The 15,835-nt window shown below is 36.8% G+C and overlaps 2 protein-coding genes across 2 annotated transcripts in view; one reads left to right on the top strand and one right to left on the bottom strand.

The window, feature by feature from the left end:
• Positions 1–657: 657 nt before the first annotated feature.
• On the bottom strand, positions 658–5,216 carry LOC106945725 (tumor necrosis factor receptor superfamily member 27-like). Its single transcript, XM_015029622.1, has 11 exons — positions 4,993–5,216; positions 4,821–4,902; positions 3,982–4,080; positions 3,723–3,901; positions 3,527–3,642; positions 3,376–3,426; positions 2,556–2,666; positions 2,322–2,463; positions 2,092–2,230; positions 1,298–1,337; positions 658–1,187 (listed from the first exon to the last, which is right to left on the bottom strand). Exons 2-11 carry the CDS (start codon positions 4,857–4,859, stop codon positions 919–921), a joined length of 1,185 nt encoding a protein of 394 aa, XP_014885108.1. The 5' UTR covers positions 4,860–4,902; positions 4,993–5,216; the 3' UTR covers positions 658–918.
• A 912-nt stretch (positions 5,217–6,128) lies between these two features.
• The window catches only part of adgrg4a (adhesion G protein-coupled receptor G4a), a 23,201-nt gene continuing 13,494 nt past the window's right edge, over positions 6,129–15,835 (top strand). The window contains exons 1-15 of the mRNA XM_015029649.1: positions 6,129–6,235; positions 6,350–6,482; positions 7,767–8,393; positions 9,263–9,360; positions 10,478–10,536; positions 10,848–10,875; positions 10,996–11,033; positions 11,144–11,292; positions 12,425–12,484; positions 12,566–12,649; positions 14,977–15,062; positions 15,137–15,207; positions 15,300–15,327; positions 15,438–15,460; positions 15,570–15,712. Coding sequence (XP_014885135.1) covers positions 6,407–6,482; positions 7,767–8,393; positions 9,263–9,360; positions 10,478–10,536; positions 10,848–10,875; positions 10,996–11,033; positions 11,144–11,292; positions 12,425–12,484; positions 12,566–12,649; positions 14,977–15,062; positions 15,137–15,207; positions 15,300–15,327; positions 15,438–15,460; positions 15,570–15,712 — 1,570 coding nt within the window. The 5' untranslated portion in view covers positions 6,129–6,235; positions 6,350–6,406. The remainder of the gene's footprint in view (positions 6,236–6,349; positions 6,483–7,766; positions 8,394–9,262; positions 9,361–10,477; positions 10,537–10,847; positions 10,876–10,995; positions 11,034–11,143; positions 11,293–12,424; positions 12,485–12,565; positions 12,650–14,976; positions 15,063–15,136; positions 15,208–15,299; positions 15,328–15,437; positions 15,461–15,569; positions 15,713–15,835) is intronic.

The raw sequence follows: 15,835 nt of genomic DNA, 5'->3' as shown, positions 1-15,835 counted from the left end.
GCCTTCTGTACTGCATCTGTTTAATAAACGATCCCGCACAAAGGAAGGAAAGACAAGAAACAACGGTGGCTATTTCTAATTAAGAAGAAAGCGCCCTCTAGCGTTCAGAGAGGTACTTGCGTGTAGATGGAGACGAAGAGGTACTGAAAAAGGTCCTGGCTTCAAAAAGTTTTTTTCTTCTTAATTGCACTAAATAAAACTATTGCTCTGTTTTATTGCTACAAAATATTATTGCTAAGATCAATTCTTATTATGATTGCTGTATCATTTAAAATACATATTTTACTAATTTACTTTACTAATTTCAGACAGAAAGAATAAATGTAGTACATTTTGCACTTGAGTTCCCTATAAAGAACGTTTGATTTAATTTTTAAAAGAATGGGATAACTTAAAGTCTTACCAGATTGGATGTGTTGGAGAATCTCAATTCACAAACATCTCCCAGTAAGCAGATAAGAAAATGTTCTCAGAGCTCAAGTTCCTTTCTTTTACCATGAACACTGTATCCTCTGTCTGGCTTTGTCTCACATGCTTTTGCCAGAGGGCTGCTCACCCATTTCACATTGCACACAGGAAACAACATTGCCTAGAACTGCAGCTGGAGTAACACACAAAGTATGAAATCTGATTTATTTTATCTGAAATTATTAGTTTATCATCATAACACATGCATTATTTTCTGTTTAGCACAGGTTACACAAAAAAAATTAGTGAAGTCAGCTCTGCTATGAATAATCACCTTACAGTGGTGTCACATTTCACTCCACATCTATTTTCCACAGACGAAACAATGTCTTTTTCATCTTGCAGTAAGTAAATTCAGCCTGATCTGGTGACTGTGTCATCATGTAAAGCAGGTTATGAGTAACACACAACAGTTCAAGTCATGGGAACGCACCCTCAGGGTGTAAGTAATCACTTGTTCACCAGGGCTTTGTGTATCCTCGAAACAACTTCAAAATTAGGCAGGAGTGCAGCGGCCTGGGCCAGTTGGGGAAGCTGCGTGTAGGTGGAGGTGCGGAGGTACTGAAAAAGGTCCTGGAAGCTGTGGAAATGAGCAGTGAGGTGAGGGGGCACACCCAAAGACAGCCCCAGCTTCCTCAAAACGTAGACGTGGTTGGGAGAGTCGAGCAGCAGGGACAAATCCTGGACGGCGTCGTAGCTCAGCATCTCGATACTCTGACCTGAACAGATTCAGAACAACAGAAAGAACTTGCAAAATAAGAGCTCAGACTTTAAAACACACAACTGGAGAATATTTAGATCTTATTATAGTGTAAGGTAAAGTACGTACCTTGAGCAATCTCCCATATTGTCTGCAGCTTTTTCTCCACCTAATGTTGATGTAATAGATGAAGCAGGATTACTCAGTCCTTTAATGAATATATTTGATCACTGACGCTAACAGTAATCCAACAGATATACTATGATTTAGAATAAATTCATTGATTATCATGAACTTATTTGACTTATTATTCATAAAAGCACTGAGAACAAATTATTTAGACTCACATATAAAATATCATCACTTTCCTAAAAAGTAATTTTTTGCTAAGAGATGATTTGGTGGGGAGAAAAAAATCACTTTGGCAATTATTTTAGGAAGGTGACGATATGGAAATTTTCCACCAGATTTAATTAAAAACCAGGGTACTGTACATTACCCTTTATGCCACAGTATACAACTTTTATAAAAATATGTTTAGTTCACAATTTTTTAAATAATTGTCATCTAATATACTAATCAATAATTGTTGAGACAAAAAATGAATTAACGTATTTGTTCATTTGCATTTTTTATGTATTTCTAATATTGTATAAAATTAGCTTAAGTGGTTAAATGAAAAATCTACAAAAAGTGCCAAGATTTTTATCCAATTAATTGATTAGTTGGCAGAATAATCGATTACTAAATTATCGTTTTTGCAGCCCTACTATGCACTTCAGTACATGAAGAAAAGTTCTTTAAAATTAACTTTAAAACTGAAGTTTGAACAAACGTTCAAATCTTAAGACAGAGAGCTCAGCAAAGGTCTCAGTGTTGCTGCTGCGAGATTCTCAGAAAATGAGGAAAAGAAAACAAAGCACCTCCTCTGTGGTGACGCCTTTTTGTCCTTCCTGCATGATGTTATCTTGTTTCTGACTGCAGGGCTTGATGTTGGTGGTGACATTAATCACGATAGAAGTGGGATGCAGCTCACTCTCATGGTTCAGAGAATTTGGGCCTCTGGGTTTTTTAACATTTTAAAAAAATAGGACATAGATTAAATAAATGCCTATAAAGTTGTTCTTTGCTCCAGATTTCATAGAAAACATACCGTGGTGTGTCATCAGGTGAAACAGGCTCTGAAGGACGGACTTGTTGTGTTACTTTCTCTGCGTGACTGGAGGGACATTCGTACTGAATGTCTGCTGCAGACAGCAAACCTTCAGGCTTCAGACGGCGCTCAGGAATCTGCTCTGAACAGAGAAACATGCTTAGAATCTCACTTTTGTCAACCAAACACAAATAAAACAGAAAACATGGATAAAATGTTAATAATCTAACTCACTGAATCTTTTTGCAGTCAGGAGGAGAATCCAAAGTAACAGAGAAATAAGGAAAAACAGGGACGCTATTGCAGTGCCGATGAAGATCACAGAAAGACTTTCCTCTTTTATTCCTGAAAGAAGAACAAGAAAACATACAAAAGAAATTAAAAACATGTTAAGAGTTCAGGTGGAAATTTACATGCATTCATCAGGGACATGAATATCCTGGCATTTTGGAGATTCATGGATAGATTTGAACTGTTCTTTTTGTACTAGGTTATACAATTAACAACGTTGATGAATTTTAAAAACAATGAAATAATGAAAACAGAGGACTACTCAGTGAACATGTGATTACAGGCCCCATGTGGATTTTAGTCAGGCAGATTACTGGGCTTGGAGTCACGCTAGGCTTCTTGTCGGGTCTATTTACAACTCGTATTGGCAGCATGTTTTCTGGGTCTCAAAAAGGTTCAACTCGTACAAGAAGTCAACTTTTTACCCCAAGCTGTCCTGCATCAAACATATACAGATGCGGTTAACATGGGAGCAGAAGACAATCTCTGAAGAGGGTTAATTTTTCGGACTATTTATGGACCCAAATGCAAATGTTGGTTGGGTACTTTCAAATTATTCAGCTGCATCTCACTGCAGCAGCTAGCCTGCTCAAATCCCAACAGGATTAAAGAAAGTTCACAAAGATTCCAACTTGTGCACCAAAATCTTGCTTTCAGTCATTTAAGTAATTTATGTTTATTGTATGGTTATTAAAGCCTTAAATTTCCATTAAACTTGCATGTAAATTTCTCTCTTGATCTTTACGTATAAACATTGAATTACCATTTGCTGTTGATTCTTCTGACTTTCTGACTGGTAACAGGATGCCACTCTCTGTCAAACAAAATATCAGTTTCACAAAATCACCAATAGATTCAAAAGCTTTTGCATAAAGTTGCATGTGTTGTGCCACTGGTTTATCTTTGGGTCTTACGTGTTTTTGAGCCTCGAGAAGTAAAGTGCAAACACTCGTTGTGGACTGTGTCATGACTGTCACAAGGAATACACAGCAGCTCCACCTCGCCTGTCAGGCTCTTCAGTTCATAATATCTGCACACAATTACACATACAGCTGAAACTAGTAACAAAATGCGACTGGTGTTTTCTCTGGCGCTGTGGATGGGACTAACCCTGGGAGACAGTGCCCACACACAGAGTCACTGGTGGGTGAACAGGCAGCCAACGCCAAGCGGTTCAGCAGGTTGCACTGGGTGCATCTCCTGCAGGGATCCACACTCGTATCTGTGCTGAAGGTCCCTGCTTCACAAGGAATACACACCCCATCCCCTCCATACCCAAAGCCACAATCCTGGAAATGATATACGGTGTAGATTTAGTGTCAGCGGGTTTTAAAGGAGGAAATGATGCTGTGAAATAGCGTTGCATTACCCCTGACAGCTGTTCTCCGGGTTTACAAACAGGGCATGCAACACAGGTGCCATTATGGTGCAAGTACTCCGTCTGATCACATCTAGGCTCAGATTGCACCTGTGCACACAAAGGAGGGGGATTAATTTTAGGAGTTTAGAAAGAAGCAGGTAAGACTACAAGCCAAATCAATCCTTTTTTATTGTTTCACCATCACTAAAGAAATGTACAGAGCTTTGCAAAAGACTTGTTTCCTGAAGTTTCTTGCATGTTGTCAACTACAGCCTCAAACACAAAGAAATGCATCTTTCTCAGGAATGACGCATTCCTGAGGAAGTAAAAAAAAAAATCTAAAAATCTAAATGTTTTCTTACAAAAGGTGTTGCATGCTATTCAGCCCCCTGGTTATTACTTCCTTGGAATACATATATCCCAAACCACTTTGCACACCAAAAACTAGGATGCTTTCATTTCTTTTCAAAATTGGATGGAGATTATACATTTTCAAGTCTGTTACATCAATGTACATTTTCAAGGGCCAGTGTCTTGCTTTAATGTGTTATGGTCTGCTTTAAAACACCTTAATCCAACTGCTTGATTCCCCTCAATATATAGAAGTTTTGCCAGATAATGAAAAGTTCATTTCAGCAAGTTATGCTTAATGTCTTCTCTATCTCAGTGTTTCTCAACCCTGATCCAAAGAGACAGCTGTGTTTCATGTTTTAGATGTGTTTTCCTGTTCATTATGTTGTTCTGCAGAAAATCCACAAAATACTAACACAATATTTAGGAAAATTATGCACTGTGCCATCATATTTAAATGAAAGTGAAAAAGGAAAGTAATAAGAAGACATACATACCATCAAAATGAAAGAAGCTCCAATCAGAAAAGTAAACATGCCTCTTCTTTATTGTGTATGTTCCAGCTTGAGGAAACACAACCTTTAAAAATGATTTCAAATGTTAAACTAAAACAAAAACAGCTAATTCTGAGAGAGAAAGTTGAACGGACTAAAAACGTCAAACACTTACGAATTTTTTGATGTCTGCTCAATATCTCCACACCTTCTGTGTTCGTTTTGATCTCAGAGTTTCTTAGAGGAGGAATTCAAACAGTGGGAACAATCTTTGGGAAATCCCATCGCTCTACATCACCTGTGACGCAGAAGGGGTTCCCAAGCAGGGTAACCTTAGACCAGTGAATACAAGTCCCCCAGACGGGGCACTTCACGTCACAAACCGGTCATCTCAGATTCTCTCTGGGGAACCCTCTCTTATTTTACTCTGGACCACTGAGACGAAAAGGGAAGGGGATAAAAATAGATGAATGAGGTCCTTGTTAGCGGTTCTTAGTGCAACAAAGAGACTTTGTTTGTGTCGGAGTGTCTGCATTTCTGGGGTCAAATCTTTGATTCTGGTGCAAGCAACACCTTGATAAAGTCTAGGCTCATGGTGTGGATGACAGAAAAGTTCATAAACTCTTTCAATACAAAAGGTTGCAATACAGGGTTTGGCCACTTGATGGGAGTATCGAGCAAGAAAAAAGAAGAAGGAGAAGGAAAAATGACTCAAAGTTACCTTTGGCTTAAAAATGTAACTTTCTGGTTAGAAAACATGAGTGTACAAATTCTGTTAATACACACTGGTTGTTAAATTTTTTCAGTGTTGTAATGGGCTTGGCCTGCCTTCTGTTCTGAACAGCTGAAAGCCATTGGATGTGTCACGGAAAAGCCAATTAGGTTTGTTTGGACAGTTATCACTTGAAGATAAAACTCAATGTCTGAGAATATTAAGCTGAACTCATGGCTTGATAAAACCTACACACAAACACGCACAGTAACATCTGCATGATGTGGCCGTCACTGTGACTAATGACAGAAATGGAATGACAAACCCTGTTTTCTGTTGCTTTAAGTCATGCATTTGCAGAAGATGCAACGAGATGCAGAGATATATTGTTGTCTTCCAAATTGCACATTTTCAGCTTTGACTTTTATTCAAAGGTGCTATGCAACATTAAACCTTTCTTTTGTTTGTTTCATGAAGTTTTTTGTTAAGCAATAGCATGTTTGTTGGTTAATTTTATTGCTTGTGATTAATGAGTAACTCCAGAAACCAAAGGCAGTGGGTGTGGAGATGTGCTCATAGAGTAATAAAGGGACATTTGCCAGCTGTCATGGTCCACATAACTTCTTTATAAGTGAAGTGAAAGCTTACTTTCTCACAAAACACTTAATAACATAAAACTGGATCCTTATAAAGTGAGAACATAATGGTAAGTCTCATTTTGTTTTACTCAGTTTAGTTATGCTAAATTCTTAGCATGCTATTCTTTCTTGATGAGGATGCAAATGAATAAAACATGACAGATTTTCTTGCTCTTTTACAGCAGATGAACACCTGAGTGCTGAAGAAGTCCTGAACTTTTGCTTCAATTATTGCTGTCATGACGTCAATGAGAAACTTAACTTTTCTGATCATCTGTTTGTCTATATTGATGTCATTGTGTCCTCTAAATTCAGGTAAGATTAAATCAATTGTCTAAAGTAGCGTCTTTGAAGTATGGAGCTACTTTGGACACCATACTTCATACGCCTTTGAAGTATGAAGTCATATATATATTTTTATAAATTAAAACATGTGAAGTGAGAGTTAGAAAATTATTTTTTTAATATGTCCTCAAATGTATTAATTACTCTGTAGAACAGGCTTTGATTTGGAAATGACAAGGAATCTCATATTAAGAAGAACAACCTAACTGTATTGTATTGTTTGGGATTGATGTCTTCCTTATTGATCAGTTCAAGTAAATTTTATTTATGAAGCACATTCATTTGTCAGCTTGAGACTAAAGGTGCTTCAAAGAGAAATATAACAATAAAAACACTTAAAAACAACAAATCAAGCAAATATAAGCAATTAAGTTCACACAAAATCAAGACAACGGAAGAAAAATGAATGAATTAAGAAAAAATAGATTCTTGTGGAACACAATGAGCAAGAATAACGATCAAATTCAAAGTTATGAAAAGAAACAGAAAAGGTCCTAGCAGTAGGATAAAAGTAAAGAAAATTGAGAGATCACAATTTAGACATATTATTTCCAAAATCCTGAATCAGCACAGAATAATCAACCATACTTAAAACTAAATCAAGGCCAAAGAGAATAAATAATAAAAAAAGAGGATTAAGTGCAAATTTTCAAGTCATTTTAATCTGTTTGTGTGATGTTGTTAGATCAAACGCTGTTGTCAAATAACATCTTTAATTTAACAAATATGAATTTGATGCTAATAATTTTATGCTAAATAATGTAATTCCTAAACGTGGCAGATTGATGTGGTCAAGTCTTGTGTGGCACATCTAATGATTGTTGATTTATGGTGAAATGATTGTCGTAGTGACAGGGGTGCTCACTTGGTCCATTGCAGAGGTTTTGATGAGCTCATTGCTTTTACCCAGCATGATCTACGTCTTGTGTGATACCTTGATAGTAAGAAATATTTTTAAAACTGACTGCTTTCAGAATTTCTTTTGCATCTTCTGAGTTTTTACAGCTTGTTTTTGTAAAGTAGTAAATACTTATTCTACTTTAACACACATAATGTATTGTTGTCATATGTTTTTATGTGTTGTTTGGCTGAGTTGGTACCAACATCTGGAACTATTTTCATGCCAATAGAAAGGCATTTAGAAAAAAAACAAACATTTTTGCTGTATTTAATTTTCTACAGCGACAGATGTGTTATGAGCTCAAAAACTGTTTTTTTGGGGTCTTCATTAGTCTTTTCTGTGCGTCCTTTTAGCAGCCAACTCTGCCAGCACCAGTCTGTGGGGAAAGAAGTTGGAGTTTAAAGGGCCTCCATGTTTGTGGCAGCTCCACCCGGAAGTGAGCGTTCCAGCTCTGATGGATATGAGCATCTGTATTCGTTTAAAACGCACCAGTAAAGCACAATGGACAGGCTTTCTTTACAGATCTACAGAACGGAAAGAGTTGGGACTTGAAGGCAATAATGCAAATTTAAAAATTTGGCTTTTTGGAAAACAATACCAAGTACATCACGAAGTCTCATTAAAGAAATGGCATTCCATCTGTCTCACATGGTCTGGTAAAAACCAGACGCTGAAGGTGTACTTAAATGAACCTACTGTAAAAAATCTATTTTTTTATTCAGACGATGCACACCAACAGCTGGCAGAAAATGGCACTCTGACTCTGGGGGTTTCTCATAGTGTTCACCCTAATGGTGAACTGAAGCCGGAGAGCGGTAACAACTTGCTTGGTGAGATAGGTTTGTTCAGGATGTGGGGGAAGGAGTTTAGCGCTGAGGAGGTGAGCAACCTGGGTTGTGCAGACGGAGATGTGGTGAGCTGGGATCTGCGGCAGTGGAAGTATGACTGCCCTCCTGTCCCCGACAGCAATCTAACCTGTGGTAAATATGGGATTTTATTTTTACTGATATAACTGCTCATATAAGTCTGTCTGAAACACTGTTTCTCATTTCTTCACTAGAAGCTAAACTGTAATTAACTGGTATTATAAGGGGGCAGTCTTGTGTAAAATCAACATTTTTGAGCTTTACTTCATGTTATAATGTTATTCCCCCATCAAAAACATACCTGGAGTGTTGCCTTGATTCTTAGATGCATGTTTGAGAAATCCTTTAAGATCAGCTCCTTCAGACTAGCCAGCAGCAATTAGCAAACACCTAGTGGTACTGCTGAGCTCATTATACAAGCTACTTTTCAGTGAAACGCTGGTAAAACGTTCCTAAAGGGTTAACAGAGGAGCCATGTTGTGATAACTTCCTTAAGGTGGAGTTTCTGAAAAGCAGGAGTTTTTAAAGTGACAGATGCCCAGTTTTAAGGTGTTAAATTACAAAGTAAAGTTATATTTGATATATATATATATAGCATTTTTCTAACAACTCAAGTTAAGATAGTTACTTGGTTGTGCTATAAAATGACACTATGTGCTTGGAAAACACATAATACTGCTCTTAGATTACAATGGTGAAATGAAGGAAAAGTTATAGTTTCAAAATGGTTTTTAATTAAAATGTAAAAAATATAACTTGCAATCAGCCAGAAAAAATACTTTGTAGTTTTCAGACGTAATGTGACAAAGTGCAGAAAAGTCTAAGAAGCATGATTACTTTAACAAGCCTGCAGAATTACTTTTTAAAATCACTCTATTTTGCTGACTTTGTAGTCAAAGAAGAAATATTCTGACTTGTCTAATTTTGAGGTTCACGACCCTATTAATGGCTCTACCATGGTCCTTTTTTTCTTCTATTTTTAGGCTGGTCTAATTACGAAATCAAAATGTGGGTGACCGTAACCAACCTCAAAAGTCCTGAAAACTGCTCACTGGCTCTGGAAGGAATCACAAGAAACTGGGTACAAACATCTGCTGTCACACTATTTCCTATCTTGTCACGCATGTTGATGAGAATCTAAACGTGAAGAAATTGAGGACATTTTCAACCAATTTTCAAATTTTAAGCTCTGTTTTTAAAGTGCATGTATAGTGGGAAGAAGGGTGTAAAATTGATGGAGTTTATGGTGTAACTAATAGAATATATTTTTACTGTATTCCCTCAGTGGGGAAATGCACAGTAGCAAAGTGACCAGCAAATGATCCATCTATCTGGAGGTGAAATTTGGATAATCTATCAACAGTTTATGACAGCCTTAAATGATTCAGATGATTTTTATTTGAATTACTGTGAAAAACATGACCAATGTCTCTCCTTTGAGTCAAGTTAGGCCTGCAGTTCTTTAGATAATGTTTTATCTAGAATCTAGTTTCTTCTGTAAACTCCTGGATTAGTTATTTATGCACTATTTGAGTAATTTTGGCAGACCAGTCACTCCTGGGAAGATCCACCAATGATTCATGTTCTCTCAATTTGTTAATTTGTTACTGTTGTTCACTGGAGTCCCAAAGACTTATTATTGTAAACCTTTTCATATTGATAAATTCGAAAATTTGTTTCCTAAGACATGGCATGACTTTTGTGTTACTTTTTAAAATCCTTTAGTCTGCTCCATGTCATTAGATGGGTATTGATTAGATGATTTTTGGATTCTGTAGATTTAAGAGTGATTAAGTCAAGCAAAACAAAGGATTTCAAAAAATTGTAGTTAATAAAATTTCATGATTTGGTAAGAGATTGACTGGTTTTCAAACAGGTTTCGGATAGCGTTTGCCTTAACAAATTAATAAACTTCAAAAACCTTATCTTGTTCTTTGGTTATCTGTGTCTAATAATAAAACTGTTTTAACATTTGAAACATTTAAGAAATATGTGAGAGTGCAAGTAAAATCATTTCAACATCTCAATGTTTCTGACACAGGAGATAAAACTCTACAATATCAACTCCACAGAAAATCAATAATGAATTAATTTAAGCCAAATATAGTTGAATGCCATTGAAAAGCGAGGCAGATATGTAATAGTGTGAGAGGACTATTGTCAGAACTAAAACAGTAATATCATTTTCTGTTTTTCAGCTTGTGAACGTTTTTCCCAACAACATTTCTGTCCAAGACATTTTTGTTTCATCTCAAAGGTAACACATTTTCTTTTCTCAAACTGCAGTTATGGAACAACTACTGTAGTAAAAGTACACACAATGGTGTTTCATAGGTTTTTATGGTTTGGTTTATCTGACAATTGCAGGATGTTTAATGACTTCCTGCAATTATATGCATTTTGTAGTAGGCATATAAAATCTATGCTCTAGATTTAGCTGATTACATAATCCAAATATGTGGTGGGTTAATAGTAAAACATCTTAAAATTATGGGTACAAAAAGTGCTAAGGAACAAACAAATAAAAAACTGACCGACATAAATTTGACCCATCTGTGTTCTCTACAGGCCAACATGCCAGATGCACCTAGACGAGGTACGCCTTTAAAAAAATACGTTAATGAAAACAAATAGATAAATAATCTTCTTTTTCTTTCGCAAATTGCAAACACATGTCACATTTAAGTAAAGATTTCCAACCGCTTCTGCTTTGTAGGATTTGGCAAAAATGTCTAGCAGAGTCTGTGAGAAATGGTGAGACTGGCAGAAAGTGTAAAAAATAAAGTGGTGCTTGGTATAAATTAAATAAAATCCAAACTAGTTTGCATAATCTATTTACATGCTCTCATATTTCCCCTCTTTAGTTTCGGCTGTGAGGTCTATGTGAGCGTGGATCCTGCTGCGGACGTAAAAACAGTTCAGACGGACATTTCTGCCTTACTGAGTACAAACTTCTCTTTCAACTTCCTCACCATAGAAGCTGTCCATGACAGCATCACCGTTCTTCCTGCTGGTGAGCCCATGTCTTCCAATGCGCTACAGATCACTAATCACACACAGCAATCACATGGAGGATTATTAATTAAAGGGGATGTTGATTTGAGCACATTAAGTAACTGCTTCACTGTTTTCAGTTCTGGTGTTTTATTAGAATGATGTAATGTGGCTGAAATGTCAACTCTGGATATTGACTCTTTGCACGTGACGTCACGCTCTTCATTAATCTGCCCGCTCCGCCGCCATGACAGACGTCAAAACAACCTTTCCTTTAAAGCTAGTCTAAAAACAGACTTTTGGTAGCCTAAAATCGCTTCTATTTAGTTGATTTCACTTTAAAAATAGTCATTGGGTGCTGCGCTGTCGGATGAATAAACAGAAAAGGATAGAAACCAAACTTGTAATTTTATTGCATAACTTTTAATGAGGAAAGATGGCGGCGATGGGTAGCAACCGTTAATCATAAATACTGTCAGCCCTCGATGTTACCAATGATTTGCAGCGAACTCGTTTTTCAAGGTAAGAAGATTAAAGTTCATATACGTTATAAGAAAGTATGATTAAAAAGATATTAAATATCGCACAATGGAGAAGATACGCGTCTAATCATTAACGTGAAGACAATGCCACACTGTCATATCCTAGCATGTATGGAAAAAAACTGGTTAGGATCTTTTGAAGGTTTTTAACCTACAAAAGGGGAAACGCTGTTTATGACAGTGATATAAATCATGTGATGTGAATTCAGGCAAAGTCGGTAATTAGATCAGCACATTAGAAGGGAGGAGGTATGAGCTGGCTAATCCAGGTGTGTTACCTTCACAGACAAATGAGTTCCACTTGAACAAGTAGAAGCCATGAATAAACTGGCAAAAACAACTCCAGTCCCTCACTCCCGACGTCCATCATGGCGCCTTGAATGATTAAGTGACGTAGTTGCTAAGGGTTAACACATTAGACTTGTGTTGTTCTCTGGATGAATTACTAGACATTTAAAAACTGCATAAATTGTATCATTTATGTCTCCAATCAATATGTTTTCTAATTTTTAAAAAATATTCTTACATAATGTGCTACAAGAGGATTTGGGTCACTTTTCTTTTTCAGTGGCTGATATTTATTTTGATGAATCACTTTCTGTCTTTTAGTCATTTCCCCCCATGTGACAGGACCACCATCAACTATTACGCCTTCATTAACCACCTCAGGTGAGGTTGTGAATTTTTTTTTCTAACCTCTAATAGAAACATTTGTTAACTTTTAATACTTGTGTTTAATTTTGTTTACAGAAAGAGGTTTAACGGAGAGCACACCGCCAAGACCTCCTAAGCTTTCAACGACAGGAGAACCTGTAGATCGCACTGTAACAGTCGGTTAGTTCTCCATAAAAAAATAACTCCGTAAAAAAATTTTAATTTGCTGAATGCAGAACATTTTTTCTTATTTTTTCCAAATCTAAAGTTTCCATGTTCTTAGTACTACATAATGATTTGGTAGAATTACTTTTACAACTGTACGGTAGAAAATTTTCCAAAAGCTTCTCATAGCATAATTTTCTGGATTTTCATCCCACTTCTGACAGATATGGTGTAACTGAGCCAGGGCCACAGTAGAGCAAAGTAGAATATAAGTGTAATTTATTGTCTCCCAATGAGGAAATTCAGCATGACTCTGTGATTATAGACACCTTTTAAGTCCTGTAAGGAAATATCTGATGGATTTAGATCAGGGCTTTGGCAACATTCTAAAATATTGACTCAAAAGGTCTTTCTTAAACCTCATTGTAATTAATTTGTTGTTCTTGGCTGATGTTTTGAGATGTTGTTCCAGTATTTCCATTCAAGGTTCTTTCCTAAGAAAAAAATGTAGTTAGGCAAAAATAAGAATACTATCATATAGAATAAACAGCAATTTCCCCATGTGTGATTTTTTTTCTTACTGAAGCGATAGAGCAGGGGTGTCAAACTCAATTTCACCGAGGGCCACTTCAGCATATTGGCCACCCTCAATGGGCCACATTGACGTAGGGCATCCCTGCTAAAACACACCCCAGACAAAAGGTTGACTTCCCTCATTCAGGTCTGTAGAAGCTTATAATGATTCAATGGTCCAGGTGTGTTAGAGAAGGAATGCATCTAAAGTTGCAGATGATAGCTCTGGAAAACTAGACTTGGGCACCCCTGGCATAAATGTATAAAAATACAATGTTAAAAATAAATGAAACACCACCTCATATTGTTAAATAACTGATTTTATGCATTGAAGTCTTAAATATTACATTTGAGTTTCCATGGATGTAAAATTACTGCTCAGTTTAAAAATTGCAATATTTAAATCAGTGTTTAAAGGTAAATGATAAAAACAAGTCACATGGGCAGACATTATAGACTTTACGCAAAGATTTAGTCTCAGAGGCAACTGAAATCAATTAATTTAAAAAATCCTTTCTGAATATCATCTCATGGTCTCTGAAGTAAATGCGTCTTTCTGACCGGGAGCTGACAGCGTGTTGAAGAGTTATGGACCGGACGCTTTGGAGCGTCTGGTTAGGAAGCGCATTACAAGCCTTTGGTTGAAATGGCGCGTTAAATTCAAGTCTCCATTACAGACCAGAGAAAACTAAAGAGAATGCAACTTTGTGTTAATCCATTTGAGGAGCCGGTAGTTTATCTTGAGGAAATAAATGACGATGCAAAAGTTAATTAGACTGTAACATGCGCAGTCCGCTGCTCAACCACTGCGGAGGCAGTTACGCTACGCCACTGCGAAGAATTAAAATCCGCTGGAAGTAACTCATCCAGCGGATTTAGCAAATGGAGCCTCCTGGTTTCACGTTACCCAGGAGAGCGGCGCTCTGGAGGAGCTGCAGACGTAACATCTGTCCGTTTCGGAGAAGCGAAACCACGCTAAATAAATAAATAAATAATCCTGGTAAAAGCGCACACCGGACCGCACATGGTAAAACACTCACAGAGTTCAGTTGATCTGTTTGGATCAGACAGATCCAACTGACTGATGAATTAGCGCAGATTTTTCTGCAGATGGGGACCAGGGGGAAGTGCGTTCAGACCCCAGCGGGTGAAGTGATGCTAATTTAATTTAATTTATTAAAAGTTATTGGGGCCTCAGTCAGTGGTTTTTGTCACTACGGAGAAAAATGTAGATGCATTTATCTGCTTAATCTGTGATAGGATCTGGATTCACGGTGAATATTAACTAAACCGCATAAAATGCGACTAAATAGTCGATGTTAATATGATTGTAATTTCACGGATAAAAATAGTACATGACCGATTTTTTTTTTTTTTATGTTGTCGGTCAAGATAACGGATAACAAAAAAAGTCTAGCGCCACCTGCCGCTGCTGACACCAACTCACACACATCTTCATTCACAGTCTTACTTGTAAATCGATTTTTCTTTTCTCGGACATTTTGATGTTAGCTTGTCGATGTCTCAGTTTTATTCGCTGGGAAAATCAATAAGCAGCTTGAGGTGACTCTGCTACTCTCTAGTTGGCTGGTAACAATCGGAATGCATTGTGGGAGATGTAGTTTGTAATCAAAACCAATTTTCAGTCAATCATCAGCCTATAAAATGCTGGGGGGGGCCACATAAAATGACATGTCGGGCCATGAGTTTGACACATGTTACATTATAGAGTGTATAATGTAACCTCTTACATTTTTCTCCATTTGCAGTCATGCCAGATCAGTTTTTTCGAGTTAATTTGATCTTACACATAAGAGGAATCCTGTCAAAGCCTACAGACATCATTAAGAAATGGGTAAGAACATTAATATAATCACTGACAAAAATCATATACGTAAAAACATTTACATTATCCCTTTTTTCTTAAAGCTGCAACAAAAGCTTGAGACCAATAACACTATGAGTGTGGTGAATCTTGTCATAAAAGAAGGTTATATCAGGTGGGTTTTCCTTCAGTCTTTGTGCACAATCAGTGTTACAGTTTTTAATATTTTAAATTTGGCTTTGTCTTTAACTGAGACATATTTTACAGGAGCATGGGAGAGTACACTGGCTTACTGGTAAGTATGCATTGCACTATAGAAACAAGACAAATCACATCTTCAGATGGAAATTTTTATCAGTCTGTTTCATCTAAATTAAGTAAAATCTCTGCTTTCTTGTTTTCCAGACTCCCGTCAGCAAACAGAATCAGTATGTGAATAAAAGACAATCTGCTGTTTTTAACATATTCTTATCCTTTAGATTTATTGTTTAGTTATATGTCTGTGGCCTTCATGCTAATCCTTTATTTTATCTATAGATACAACTGCACCTTCCATGTTCAGGAGTATCACAAAGACAATGTGGCTAAAGTTGAGCAATTAATTCATTCTGCCTTGACATCAGGATACGAAAACATCTCTTTTGCAATTCAGGCAACAAATATATCAATCAAACACATAGGTAAGCTGTGTTTCTAAAATAAACAGTATTGTGCAACAATGACATACCATTTCAAGTAGGGCTGTTGTAAACGAATATTTTAGTAATCGAGTAATCTATCGATTATTCTTACGATTAATCGAG

The sequence above is a fragment of the Poecilia latipinna genome, unplaced genomic scaffold, assembly GCF_001443285.1.
Source record: "Poecilia latipinna isolate Pla-1442-1.1 unplaced genomic scaffold, P_latipinna-1.0 Scaffold159, whole genome shotgun sequence".
Taxonomy (NCBI): domain Eukaryota; kingdom Metazoa; phylum Chordata; class Actinopteri; order Cyprinodontiformes; family Poeciliidae; genus Poecilia; species Poecilia latipinna.
Note: the sequence above shows the minus strand (reverse complement) of the source record. Positions and strands in the feature narration are given on the sequence as shown.